The sequence below is a fragment of the Myxine glutinosa genome, chromosome 2 (assembly GCF_964187855.1).
Source record: "Myxine glutinosa chromosome 2, kmMyxGlut1.1, whole genome shotgun sequence".
NCBI lineage: Eukaryota > Metazoa > Chordata > Myxini > Myxiniformes > Myxinidae > Myxine > Myxine glutinosa.
In genome coordinates, this window is record NC_136262.1 from 96985890 (window position 1) to 97000694 (window position 14805).

General features: G+C 41.3%; 1 protein-coding gene across 36 annotated transcripts in view; it reads left to right on the forward strand.

The window, feature by feature from the left end:
• The window catches only part of LOC137422335 (uncharacterized), a 30975-nt gene extending 16370 nt beyond the window's left edge, over positions 1 to 14605 (forward strand). For 35 of the 36 annotated variants that reach the window (XM_078771269.1, XM_078771292.1, XM_078771283.1 and 32 more), the window contains 8 exons: positions 423 to 472; positions 819 to 979; positions 1079 to 1203; positions 6229 to 6293; positions 6491 to 6654; positions 6769 to 6884; positions 7003 to 7092; positions 14100 to 14597. In XM_078771269.1, the coding sequence (XP_078627395.1) occupies positions 423 to 472; positions 819 to 979; positions 1079 to 1203; positions 6229 to 6293; positions 6491 to 6654; positions 6769 to 6884; positions 7003 to 7092; positions 14100 to 14156 (828 nt within the window). In that variant the 3' untranslated portion in view covers positions 14157 to 14597. Of the gene's footprint in view, positions 1 to 422; positions 473 to 818; positions 980 to 1078; positions 1204 to 6228; positions 6294 to 6490; positions 6655 to 6768; positions 6885 to 7002; positions 7093 to 14099 lie in introns of all 36 variants that reach the window. The other variant, XM_078771295.1, reaches the window with a different exon arrangement.
• The last annotated feature ends 200 nt before the right edge of the window (positions 14606 to 14805 follow it).

Below are 14805 nucleotides of genomic sequence, written 5' to 3' on the forward strand. Positions count from 1 at the left end.
TTTTAATGTATAAAATTATCCACAGGAAGAAATGTAAAAAAGAAATTTAATGATATTCCAGGGTGGGTTTAAAATTCCATGTCTCCGAAAAATCATTCGTTTTTTTAAATGTATAAAATTATCCATAGGAAGAAATGTAAATTAAATTTAATGATATTCCAGGGTGGGTTTAAAATCCCATGTCTCCGAAAAATCATTCGTTTTTTAAAATGTATAAAATTATCCACAGGAAGAAATGTAAAAATTAAAGTTCATGATATTCCAGGGTGGGTTTAAAATCCCATGTCCCCGAAAAATCATTCGTTTTTTTAAATGTATAAAATTATCCACAGGAAGAAATGTAAAAATTAAATTGAATGATATTCCAGTGTGGGTTTAAAATCCCATGTCTCCAAAGGGTTAAATATTTCCCTTTCTTGCAGATGCAAAATATTGTGAACAAGCCGTCGCTTTCATCAAGTTATTCGTTCCTGTAAGTGCCTGCCACCTCTACATGAGCATACAGCTTCCATTCCTGTACACAAACGTACTGTTTGTTCCCACACCTGCACACAAACATATGGTTCCCACACCTGCACATGAGCATACAGCTCCCATTCCTGTACACAAACGTACTGTTTGTTCCCACACCTGCACACAAACATATGGTTCCCACACCTGCACATGACCACACAGCTTCTGCAGCATAATGAGCTTGTTATGTGATGTAGTGAATTGATAAACCATGGTCATCTTTCGTATCTGCTATTCTTAAGTATGTTTTGTCATGTTAAACAAATATCCTGAAACTTTGTTTTTATCCCAAATGTGCTTCTCAGGAACAATTCTGGCAAAACAAAGGTGGTGTACAGTGAACTGTACAATGAAGAGCAAAATATCGAGCCTTTCTTTGGTAGATTTATCAGCAACATCGACAGAAATACGAGTATCTTAAAACCGACAGACCTGGTGGTGGATGAAGATACCGTTCTCATCAATAGTACGTATTGATGCTTTGTCTGTTCTGTGTCTGAATACAACAATAGACAACAATGAATGGATCATTGAGCTCATTCTCTCGCATTGTCTGTCTTCACAGAAAGGCCGATTCCATTCATAAACTTTGATGCCAGATTTAGGATTGTCAACGTACAATATACCTCGTCTCTTTCGGACAAAGACAGCAACGAATACAAGAACATCAGTGGCAAAATAATACGAGCAGTAAGTCAGACAAATGTGATTCATGGGTACAATGATTTCACTTTAGTAACAAATATTTTTCTCCAAACTGAATGAAACAATTCCGAGGAAATGTTCCCCCAATTCTTATTTTTTGTTCATTTGAATGAATGAATGATCGTTTTAAGGCCATTTTCCCCGAGAGAGCGGGGGTTAGCCTTGCGGGCCCCATGACAATCATGGTTCCCTGTTTGAGGCAATGTTTTTATGGCCGGATGCCCTTCCTGACGGCAACCCTTGGTCACGCTCTTACGATGCGCAGGGATACGGTGTACCTATTCTAAATCGGGGTACACACCGTGATCATTCATCCCAGCAAGCTGGTACTCAATTTGCCGACCTCGGAAGGATGACAGGCTGAGTCAACCCCCCTGGCGTTAATTCAGCGATCGACCAGGATTCGATCCTAGGATCCTAAGCCGGCACCCTAACCGCTAAGCCAACACCAGGCTTCATTTCTAATGTTCATTCCTAATGTTGATTTCATTCCGAGAGGTGTTCAACACATTAAAGGAACGAGGTACTCACAATCACCCAAGAAATGCTGACTTTTTCATTCTTTATTATATAATAGATATAGCTGGTGAGGAAATCCTTTTTACCTTAAATAGCAGAAGTATCCGGCATTGCTCTCGGAGTGGGTGGGGTTGGGTGAGAGACTGAGAAAGGGAGCAGGAGAACTGCCGGAGTATGGGGGGCAAGGGCAGAGGAAAAACTGAGAAGGGGACAGAAGAGCCAGTGGGTCAGGGGCAGCAGAACCGCCGTGTGAGTGCGGTGGGTGGGAGGGCGGTTAGAAGGGGTAGGAAAAACCATTGGAACGGGTGGGGCTGTGAGGCCGGAGTAGAAGGGTTTATTTAAAATGGTGAGTTGAGGCGATGCCGGATTGGGTTTATTTAAAATGGTGAGTTGAGGCGATGCCAGATTGGGTTTATTTAAAATGGTGAGTTGAGGCAATGCGAGATTGGGTTTATTTAAAATGGTGAGTTGAGGCGATGCCGGATTGGGTTTATTTAAAATGGTGAGTTGAGGCAATGCTAGATTGGGTTTATTTAAAATGGTGAGTTGAGGCGATGCCAGATTGGGTTTATTTAAAATGGTGAGTTGAGGCAATGCGAGATTGGGTTTATTTAAAATGGTGAGTTGAGGCGATGCCAGATTGGGTTTATTTAAAATGGTGAGTTGAGGCAATGCGAGATTGGGTTTATTTAAAATGGTGAGTTGAGGCAATGCGAGATTGGGTTTATTTAAAATGGTGAGTTGAGGCGATGCCAGATTGGGTTTATTTAAAATGGTGAGTTGAGGCAATGCGAGATTGGGTTTATTTAAAATGGTGAGTTGAGGCGATGCCGGATTGGGTTTATTTAAAATGGTGAGTTGAGGCAATGCTAAATTGGGTTTATTTAAAATGGTGAGTTGAGGCGATGCCAGATTGGGTTTATTTAAAATGGTGAGTTGAGGCGATGCCGGATTGGGTTTATTTAAAATGGTGAGTTGAGGCGATGCCGGATTGGGTTTATTTAAAATGGTGAGTTGAGGCAATGCCAGATTGGGTTTATTTAAAATGGCGAGTTGAGGCGATGCCGGTTTGTTTTTATTTAAAATGGTGAGTTGAGGCGATGCCGGATTGGGTTTATTTAAAATGGTGAGTTGAGGCAATGCCAGATTGAGTTTATTTAAAATGGTGAGTTGAGGCGATGCCAGATTGGGTTTATTTAAAATGATGCGTTGAAGCAATGCCAGATTGGGTTTATTTAAAATGGTGAGTTGAGGCAATGCCAGATTGGGTTTATTTAAAATGGTGAGTTGAGGCAATGCCAGATTGAGTTTATTTAAAATGATGCGTTGAAGCAATGCCAGATTGGGTTTATTTAAAATGGTGAGTTGAGGCAATGCCAGATTGGGTTTATTTAAAATGGTGAGTTGAGGCGATGTTGGATAGGGTTTATTTAAAATGGCGAGTTGAAGCAATGCCAGATTGGGTTTATTTAAAATGGTGAGTTGAGGCAATGCCAGATTGGGTTTATTTAAAATGGTGAGTTGAGGCAATGCGAGATTGGGTTTATTTAAAATGGTGAGTTGAGGCGATGCCGGATTGGGTTTATTTAAAATGGTGAGTTGAGGCGATGCCAGATTGGGTTTATTTAAAATGGTGAGTTGAGGCAATGCGAGATTGGGTTTATTTAAAATGGTGAGTTGAGGCGATGCCGGATTGGGTTTATTTAAAATGGTGAGTTGAGGCAATGCTAGATTGGGTTTATTTAAAATGGTGAGTTGAGGCGATGCCGGATTGGGTTTATTTAAAATGGTGAGTTGAGGCGATGCCGGATTGGGTTTATTTAAAATGGTGAGTTGAGGCAATGCCAGATTGGGTTTATTTAAAATGGCGAGTTGAGGCGATGCCAGATTGGGTTTATTTAAAATGATGCGTTGAAGCAATGCCAGATTGGGTTTATTTAAAATGGTGAGTTGAGGCAATGCCAGATTGGGTTTATTTAAAATGGTGAGTTGAGGCAATGCCAGATTGAGTTTATTTAAAATGATGCGTTGAAGCAATGCCAGATTGGGTTTATTTAAAATGGTGAGTTGAGGCGATGTTGGATAGGGTTTATTTAAAATGGCGAGTTGAAGCAATGCCAGATTGGGTTTATTTAAAATGGTGAGTTGAGGCAATGCCAGATTGGGTTTATTTAAAATGGTGAGTTGAGGCAATGCCAGATTGGGTTTATTTAAAATGGTGAGTTGAGGCAATGCCAGATTGAGTTTATTTGAAATGGTGAGTTGAGGCAATGCGAGATTGGGTTTATTTAAAATGGTGAGTTGAGGCAATGCCAGATTGGGTTTATTTTAAATGGTGAGTTGAGGCGATGCCGGATTGGGTTTATTTAAAATGGTGTGTTGAGGCGATGCCAGATTGGGTTTATTTAAAATGGTGAGTTGAGGCGATGCCGGATTGGGTTTATTTAAAATGGTGAGTTGAGGCAATGCCAGATTGAATTTATTTAAAATGGTGAGTTGAGGCGATGCCAGATTGGGTTTATTTAAAATGATGCGTTGAAGCAATGCCAGATTGGGTTTATTTAAAATGGTGAGTTGAGGCAATGCCAGATTGGGTTTATTTAAAATGGTGAGTTGAGGCAATGCCAGATTGGGTTTATTTAAAATGGTGAGTTGAGGCAATGCCAGATTGAGTTTATTTAAAATGATGCGTTGAAGCAATGCCAGATTGGGTTTATTTAAAATGGTGAGTTGAGGCGATGTTGGATAGGGTTTATTTAAAATGGCGAGTTGAAGCAATGCCAGATTGGGTTTATTTAAAATGGTGAGTTGAGGCAATGCCAGATTGGGTTTATTTAAAATGGTGACTTGAGGCAATGCCAGATTGGGTTTATTTAAAATGGTGAATTGAGGCAATGCCAGATTGGGTTTATTTGAAATGGTGAGTTGAGGCAATGCCAGATTGGGTTTATTTAAAATGGTGAGTTGAGGCAATGCCAGATTGGGTTTATTTTAAATGGTGAGTTGAGGCGATGCCGGATTGGGTTTATTTAAAATGGTGTGTTGAGGCGATGCCAGATTGGGTTTATTTAAAATGATGAGTTGAGGCAATGCCAGATTTGGGTTTATTTAAAATGGTGAGTTGAGGCGATGCCCGATTGGGTTTATTTAAAATGGTGAGTTGAGGAAATGCCAGATTGGGTTTCTTTTAAACGGTGAGTTGAGGCAATGCCATATTGGGTTTATTTATAATGGTGAGTTGAGGCGATGCCGGATTGGGTTTATTTAAAATGGCGAGTTGAGGCGATGCCGGATTTGGTTATTTAAAATGGTGAGTTGAGGCAATGCCAGATTGGGTTTCTTTTAAACGGTGAGTTGAGGCAATGCCATATTGGGTTTATTTATAATGGTGAGTTGAGGCGATGCCGGATTGGGTTTATTTAAAATGGTGAGTTGAGGTGGTGCTGGATTGGGTTTATTAAAAACGGTGAGTGGAGGTGATGCCGGATTGGGTTTATTTAAAATGGCTAGTTGAGGCAATTCCAGATTGGGTTTATTTAAAATGGTGAGTTGAGGAAATGCCAGATTGGGTTTATTTTAAATGGCGAGTTGAGGCGATGCCGTTTTGGGTTATTTAAAATGGTGGGTTGAGGTGATGCCGGATTGGGTTTATTTAAAATGCTGAGTTGAGGCGGTGCCGGATTGGGTTTATTTATAACGGTGAGTGGAGGTGATGCCGGATTGGGTTTATTTAAAATGGCCAGTTGAGGCAATGCCAGATTGGGTTTATTTAAAATGGCGAGTTGAGGCGATGCCGGATTGGGTTATTTAAAATGGTGAGTTGAGGCGATGCCGGATTGGGTTATTTAAAGATTGGGTTATTGGGTTTATTTAAAATGGTGAGTTGAGGCGATGCCAGTTTGGGTTTACTTCAAATAGAGAATTTAGCCCCCACCCTCTCGCCTCTGCAGTCACCCACATCCCTGCGTCCCCCCCACCTTAGGCGATGGCCATATAGCCTATGTTAACCCCCACACAAAGTTGTATTTGTATGTCGAGTTTGGAGTTTGAAGCTTAAAATATGTAGCCGTGTATGTGAGAGAGAGAGACAGAGAGAGAGAGAGAGAGAGAGAGAGAGAGAGAGACAGACACAGACAGACAGACAGACAGACAGATAGAGACACAGATAGAGACACAGACAGAGACACAGACAGAGACACAGACAGAGACACAGACAGAGACACAGACAGACACAGACAGACAGACACAGACAGACACACAGAGACAGACAGACAGACACACACAGACATAGACAGACAGACAGAGATAGAAACAGACAGAGAGAGATAGGGAGATGTATATGTATATTATACATCGTTGTATATTGAAAAGAGGAATTTCATAACGCTGCTCATATACTAATGCGTTGTTGACTTTTGATGCTGATTATTCTCAAACGAATCAGAGGATTTAACGGATTTTCCTGAAAATGTGCGTGTCTGTGTTTGACAGATGAAAAATATTTTTCAAACTAACAAAATTCCAACCTTCAGAAAGTGTTCCATCAAGAAACTTTCGTAAGCGTTTGCTTCTTCCTTCTATTAAAATGCTTGAATATCGAGTTTCCCCATGTTTGGTTTTTTTTTCTCTTTCCTTACAAATGATTATCGTTTGAAGAGTATGCATTTAGAGAAATTCATTTGTTTTATTTTTGATAAAATATTCGCCACAATTGCGCAAATGTTGTTGTAATGATTTTTTTTGTCGATTGCAGGGAGGGTTCTGTGGTGGCAGATACGAGGATGCAGTTTTATAATAGCTCACCTTCAGAAGGTGAAATATATGATTCTATTGTTCAATCTGCTGATGACCAAAATATCTGGGGAATCCTAAAGCTGGATCCAAGTTCTGTTCAAGTGAATGAAACAAACGTCGAAGGTAAGTTGCTTGTATTACACACCTGTTGCTTCTCTGAATGTATTATTCTCCAACTATTCAGACCGTGCGTACATGTCTATAATACTACCAACCCAATGTTCTCCAACACCACAGATAGAGAAATCTGTGACCCAACAACGACAAGATGTAATGCTTTCCCCAAATGGGCGATAGCTCTCATTGTCATGTGCATTCTACTCGTGCTGCTTGCCATTCTGTTCGGCATCTTGGTGAGAGCATAACCTTTCTTGCAGGAAGATTTTTTGGGAGTTTCACCTGGGATTTTGAAAGTCAGGACAAAATCGTAGAATGTTCTTTATTAACGTTATGGTTGTTGTGCTGTTTCAGTATATGAAGGGCTGCCTACCAACACTCAGCATGAGGCATAAAATATACACACTACCAGTACCAAACGCATTCTCACACGGCGGTATTCAGGTACGTGAAGTGTCGTGTCTATAAAGCTTGAGGGAACGGTCCGATTTTGTGTTACCTTTCTGGGACTATAGCACTTTGATGTAATTTTCATGTATTCCACCTGCTTTTTGTATTGGAATGGGATGTTTTCAATCCACACAATTGCCTCCACAGGGTATAATATCCCCATGGACCACTATCCTATAACGAAAGTATGTGCAGTGGGCATATAAGTTAATAATAAACACCAGTCGTGGTCAGAACAAGATATCTCAAAAAGTAGTGGAAAGATTCGGACCAAATTTATTGGAGAGGTTGGGTATGTGACAAGGACGAAATGATTAGATTTTGTTGAAGATCCAGATTTGGATCAGTTAATTTTTTTTTATAGTTAAATGATTCTTCACCATTGAGTGATGGGGCCAAAAACGATAGAGTTCCCCCCATACGTAGTGGAACAGTGAAGTCAAATTTGCTATTATTGCTATGAATTCAAGAAATTTGGATTTGAGATTAAACATGAATATGAGACGTCCTCTGAACAGAAGATCAACTTTCATTTCTTTGAAATGTCCATGCAATTTTCAAAATCGTATGTGGAAATATGTAATTTCGAAATTTCTATCTAATCAATTTCTATACTTCGAAATTTATTTTTATGTTCAGTCCCCCCATTTTCGGTAGTCACAAGTATTGGAACAAATGACTGATAGCTGTTTCTTTTTGCTCAGGTGTTTCTTGTTGCATTGATTGTTGCTTTTGCCTTGGGAGTCTGTCTTTTGCGTCAGTAGGCATAAACCACCATGAAGACCAGAAAACTGTCTATGAAAGAAAAGCAAGCAATTTGAAGCTGAAAGAACAGAATAATTGAATTAGAACCATAGCACAAAAATTGAGCACAGTAAATATAATAATTTGGAATATATTTAAAAAGAAAGAAATCACAAGTATAGTCGGCAATAGACAACGGCCAGGTCAGCCAAGGAAAACAACTGTAGTTGATTACAGAAAAATCATCAGAACTGTGAAGAAAGAAACTAATCAAAACATCAAAACTGTGAAGAAACATAAAACAACTGTCAGTGACATCAGTAACCTACAGAGTGCAGCGGTGGAAATGTCACAATCGACTACTCGCTGAAGACTTCAACAGCAGCATTACAAAGGCTACACCGCAATATGCAAACCTCTTATCAACACCAGAAACAGAAAGGCCAGATTAGAATTTGCCAAGAAGTACAGACGTGAGCCAGTGGAATTCTGGAAAAACGTTTTATGGACAAATGAGACCAAGATAAACCATTACCAAAGCAAATGGAAAAGCAAAAGTGTGGAGAAAGGAAGGAAAAGCATTTGATCCAAAGCATACTACCTCTTCTGTGAGGCCTGGTGGAGGTAGTGCCACGGCTTGGACTTGCATGGCTGCCTCTGGAATTGGCTCACTGATCTTTATTGATGATTTAACTAATGATGGCAGCAGCAGAATTAATTGGAAAGTGTACAGAAACATTTTGTCTGTCTATGTACAAGAAAATGCCTCCAAATTCATTGGGCAGCGTTTCTCCATGCAGCAAGACATGACCCAAAACACACTGCCAACGCAACGAAGGAGTTCATCAGGAGAAAATGTAAAAGGTTTTAGACTGCAAGTCAATCTCCTGATTTAAAGCCAATGTAGCATTCATTTCACTTGCTGAAGAGGAGACTAAAGTTAGAAACCTCCAAAACAAACAACTGAAAATGGCTGCAGTAAAGGCTTGAAAAGCATCTCAAAGGAAGATACAAAGAGTTTGGTGATATTAATGGGTCACAGACTTGATGCAGTTATTGATATGCAACCAAATACTAACTATTCTACTACTTTAATTTACTTTAAGTTAATCTGTTCCAATACTTATGTGTACCTAAAATGGGAAGACTGTACATAAAAAGTGCTATTGGTCTACAATGGCAAAACATACCTGCATACAAATACCATGAAATAAAATCTGACTTTCTGTATTCTTGCCTCATATTAATATTTTGACAAGTCCAATGACAATGTCAAGTTTGACAATGTCAAGTCCAAATTTCTTGAGAATATGTAGAGCAGTCATACTAAAATACGCCATTTGGTGTCTGTCTGATGAATTTTTGACCCCAATACATTCTGTCGTTACTTATCCAATGTCAACCAAACTTGACAGGATGACTACGGGTTACATAATGAAGGTTGTACAGCATTCATTTGCCCCCCTCCCCAAGGGGGGTTTCTCCCCCGAGCGGGTTTTTCCCACCATTGCCGTCAATGGGGTTGCGTGTTGAGGTGTATATCAATATTCAATTAGCTTTATTGTAGCGTTTTTCCAAAGAAGAAGATTTATTGTGGCGTTTTTCCAAACATGCTTTTAATAACAAAATTAATGATAATCACATTTTATTAATGTTATTTCAAAACAATATTAATACTAAGAATGTCCCACTTCCCCATGGCATTTTTCCTGCAGTGATAACATGTATAAATAGCTTGTAGTTATAATGGCGTTTCTGTGGGAGCAACGGCTTCCACAACAACAACAAACAACAGGCATTTTAAGGCCATTTTCCCTGCTATAGCGGGGGTTAGCCTTGCGGTCCCCATGACAATCTTTTCCATTTTGCCCTATTTTCTGCATCTCCCCTTGTTAACCCCCTTGCCTGCATTTCTTCTTCCACCATCTTTAGCCAAGTCTTTCTCGGTCTTCCCCGTCCTCTACTTCCTTCTACATTCATTTCCATCACTCTTCTCAACCAGTCACTTTCATCCTTCCTCAACACATGACCAAACCATCTCAACCTGTTTCTCTTCACAGCATCCATCACAGGCTCTATTCCCATCATCTTTCGCAATTCATCATTTGTCTCCCTCTCTCTCAACGATACTCCACACATCCACCGAACCATTCGCATTTCCACCCTTTCCAGCCTTCGTTGCTGCTCTACGTTAATTACCCATGTCTCTCTCCCGTAAATCATAACACTTCTCACACATGCAGCATACACCTGTCCCTTCAGCTTCAACGACACTCCCCTCCTCGTCAGCACGCCACTAATTTCCCGAAACTTCTTCCATGCACATCTCACTCCAGCAACCGTTGCCGAGTCTGATCCACCTTCTCCATTCAGCATGTCTCCTAGGTAGCAAAATGTTTTCACACCTTCCAGCTTCACGCCATCTTGAAGATCCAACTCAACATTTCCTCCATCTGCAGCTCCCTCTGTGCACACCTTACACTTGAATGTAGCTGCCACACTGGTTAATGACCCTCTCAAACCACTACATTTTTGATGAACCCACTCAGCGCACATTGTACATTGAATGGAGTTCACTCCGACACCCTTCCTGCACACAGCACACGGCCACTTCCCAGTTCTTTCCACCTCACCACATGCTTTACCACTTGCCATCACGTTCGTCTTTCCGATATTCACCTTCAGACCTTTTTTCTCCATACATTCCTTCCACTTGTTCATCTTCTCCTTCAGTCCATCCATACTTTCTGCAATCAACACCAGATCATCTGCATACAACAACTCCCACGGTAAAGCCTCCTTTACATTCTGAGCCAGCACCTCCATCACAGCTACAAATAGTAGTGGACTTAATACCGACCCCTGATGCACTCCCACCTTCACCTCAAACTCACCACTGTTCCCGTCCTCCGTAATTACAGCTGTGCGTGCTCTTTCGTACATTGCCATCCCTACTCTGATCAACCATTCCTCCACTCCTAACTTCCTCAATGCCCATGTCACTACTTCGTGTGGAACCCTATCGAATGCTTTCTCCAGATCAACAAACCCAAGAAACAACTTCTTCCTCTTCTCCATGTACTTCTCCTGCAAGTGCCTTACAATAAAAAGCGCCTCTGTCGTGCCTCTTCCTGGCATAAATCCATAAATCCTAAGGAAGATATTTGGCTATTGGGCCATCACAGATTTGGCCTGTGACAACAATGGCGGCCATTTTTCAAAAAAGGACAAATCTGCAATGGCCCTTTAGCAAAATATCTTTCTTAGGACATACTCTGACTGTGTGCCAAATGCCATGCTTGTATCATCAAAGGCACAATTCCTGCACCCATCTGCCATACCTCTTCCTTTAATTCCATCTGGGTCCACAACGATTTGTCCCACTTCATCCTTCAAGCAACTCACCCTCATCACATCACACCTCTCCTTCGCTATCTGCTTTGCAATCCTGAATACCGCTCTCTGACCCTCTTCCGAATCCGTGTTATCCGAACATTTTCCTACCTGCACCTTTGCTACCTCTTTCTTTGCAGCCTTCTTGGCTGCCTTATAACTTTCATGCTCTGCCTTTTCTGCCCCCGTACCCTTCGCCTTCTGCCACTCCTTGAACTTCTTCCTCTTCTCGTAAATCCTCTTTCCAACTTCATCATCCCACCAGCATGTTTCCGAGTGCCTCGGTGGTCCTTTTGTCCATCCACATACCTCACCAACGGCTCCCAACAGACTGTCTTTCATTGACATCCAACCACTTTCAAGCTCAACCACATCATCCTCTATCATACTTAGCCTCTCTTTTAATGCCTCCCTCATTGTCACCTTTCAACCTCCATACCTTCATTCTCGGTTGGTACTTCACCCGCCGAGCTCTCCTCGCACCTTTCACCCTTATGTCACAGACAACCAAGTGGTGCTGTGAAACAGCCTCCTCCCCTGGGATCACCTTTGTGTCCCAGAGGTGCCCCCTATCTCGCATACGCACCATCAGGTAGTCAACGGTTGTCGTCGACCCACCTGACGTGTATGTAACAAGCTTATTATCCTCTTTCTGGAACTGAGTATTACAAATCAACAAATCAGCTCCATCAGCAAACTCCAAAATCCTTTCACCTTCTCCATTTCTCACACCATATCTGTAACCCCCATAAACTCCCTCAAAACCATCCATACTCCTTCCCACATGTCCATTTAGGTCTCCTCCTACCACAACAACTTCCTCATCTTTCATGTTTTCCATCAGCTTCTCTATCACACACCAGAACTTGTCCTTCTCGTCATCGCTCCGACCAACCTGCGGAGCATATCCCGAGATGACGTTCACCAAGAGCTTTCCAATCATCATTTTCACTTTTCACCATCATCAACCTTTCACTCACTCTAGTCACACTCACCACACTGTCTACAAACTCCTCAGAAAACAGGACACCAACACCATGCACGCCTTCCGGGCACCCTTGCCACACAAACTTGTATTTCTGTACCTGCCTACCCTTCACCATTCTCACACCACTTCCCTTCCATCTCGTCTCCTCCACACAACATATGTCCACTCTTCTTCTGACCAATACTTCCACCACTTCTCCTGATCTCCCTGTCATTGTCTCTACATTCCATGTCCCAAACCTCAGAAATCGATCTCCACGTTGGGCATCAGACGTTTCGTCATCATAAATGGAGTGATTTCCACCCTTGCTTCAATCGGGTTCCCCACCTTGAGTTTTGACGAGAGGGAGTGGGGTCCCACACGGGGTACTTCAGGCTGTACCCTGCCCATATGTAGTTGTAATTGTCATGGTTCCCTTTCTGAGGCAATGTTTTTATGGCCGGATGTCCTTCCTGACGCCAACCCTTTTGGTGTACCTATTCTAAACCGGGGTACACACCTGGGGCTTCTACAGGAAGTAAAAATATTATAAACCACAAACATGTATGATTAGCTTTTTAAACAGTCGCTAATGCTCTTTATAACACTGAATGAAGAAATTTGGAGGAATCCCAACATCCGTGAAGTAATGTTTACTTACAGAACTGAGCGAAGATCTACGGTACTCGATATACCCCACAAATGTTGGGTTAAAACATGGCCCTTTCTGCTGCTACAGTGGCATTTTTCATAGCGAACTTTTGAAACTCGCTCCTGCTGTTTAATACGAATCTGAAAGGGAGAAAGCCGGGTTGTACTCATTTACCAAGCAGCTAGTTTGCGTTTGCCAAGCCAGCCGTTCCTTAACGGTTTTGAATGGAGTGCTCGCTCGAATGCTTCAACCACTTGGTGAACTCTCCCCAAGAAACTTGGTAAATGAACACACACCCAATGTTCTTGAGACCGGACCACAGATTGACTGTAATCTATATACCCCAAAGAGGAATGACCCCTCCTGCTGCTCCTGTAGTGAGCGGGTGGACTAGTAATAACAAATTTGACTTCAATATTCCAATACTTATAGTGGGCACTGTATAGCATGATATTTCCAAAAGTTGTGGATGGATTATGACAAAATTAGGTGGATATGTTGGTTAAGGGTGACGACAACAACAAGCGATTATATTTTGGTCCAGGTCCGGATCTAGATCCAGCCTCTCAGTGGGATACAAAACGTAAACTGTTCAGCCCGGCAGAGGTATGCGCTCCAGCAAGTGCTGTTCTAGTTACTTGTGTTTTATTCACTGACTAGCATGGGATCTGGGTTTAGAGGAGGGGAAGTGGGGAGAGACAGGAGAGGAAGGCGCTGTATTGACACAAAGCCAATTTTGTTTAATTCAGGAATGCCGATTTAGGAATTTCTAAATAAAATAAACCACTGTGAAGGATGGCACCAGAAACAACAATTCTGATTGGCCCGTTTTACATTCCCATATGAGCACCACCTTCCAAGGCAATGAACCACAAATTTAAATCCCACTTTCCGCATTGATTTGTGGATATGATTTGAGTACCAGTTCACTGGTAATTCCCTGTGTGTCGTAAAAAGGCGACAAACAGGGTTGGTGGCAGGAAGGGCATCCGGCCGTAAAACATTGCTTCAAAAAGGGGACCAACAAAAACAACAACCACAGTGCCCGAAAAAGGCCAACCCCCGCTTTGCGGGGAAAAATGGCCTCTAAAGGTGTTTTATTATTATTATTATTATTATTATTATTATTTTTTTTTTTTTCTGCATTGATTTGTACATAGGGTATGTGCAAACTTGATTGACTCTTTGACACAAAAAATACAAAGAGACTCATCTAATGTTGTTATTGTTGTTGTTTCATTGCAGAAACTTCCGCAGTACCGACCACACAAAATGGATGGCATTTACTCTGGATACGATTGAAGGGTCGAAAATGCTTAAAACGGTTGGGTGGAGGGAGAGACTTTATTTATATTTTTGATTTGTACTTAAATACGGAATATATTATACTACTCCTTTAACGGCTGCATTTGATACACCAGGGTGAGCGTTTACAACTGGTTTGAGATTCGATCCCACACTTGGCTGTTCCAAACTATCCTGCGAGCCAAAATCGGTTAATATAATATTCTGTACTGCTAAATGACTGTAACTTGTATTATGACGATGGCAGTTCATGTGATGTTAACAATTGATTCAAAATAGACATTTGTGCACTTTTTCCTCACTTTAAAAATTATTTGGGTTAATATATTGCGAAGTATTACATATGATGAATAGGAACATTTATTTAAAAAAATTATTTTGTTATCCAGTGAATTGTACCTGAAATATGAATGTAATAAAATATGACATTTTTATGAACAATTTGTAAAATTTGTCTGAATACTGCAGTCCGAGATTGTGAAGAAAAATACACTTCATGGTGTCAGTATGTTTTCCACAACCAGAACACCCTCACCTCTTCACTCTAAGACATGGAACTCTTTCACCTTCTCACTCTGGGGCATGGCCCTCTTTCACCTCCTAACTCTAGAACACAGCACTCTTTCACATCCTCACTCTGGGACAC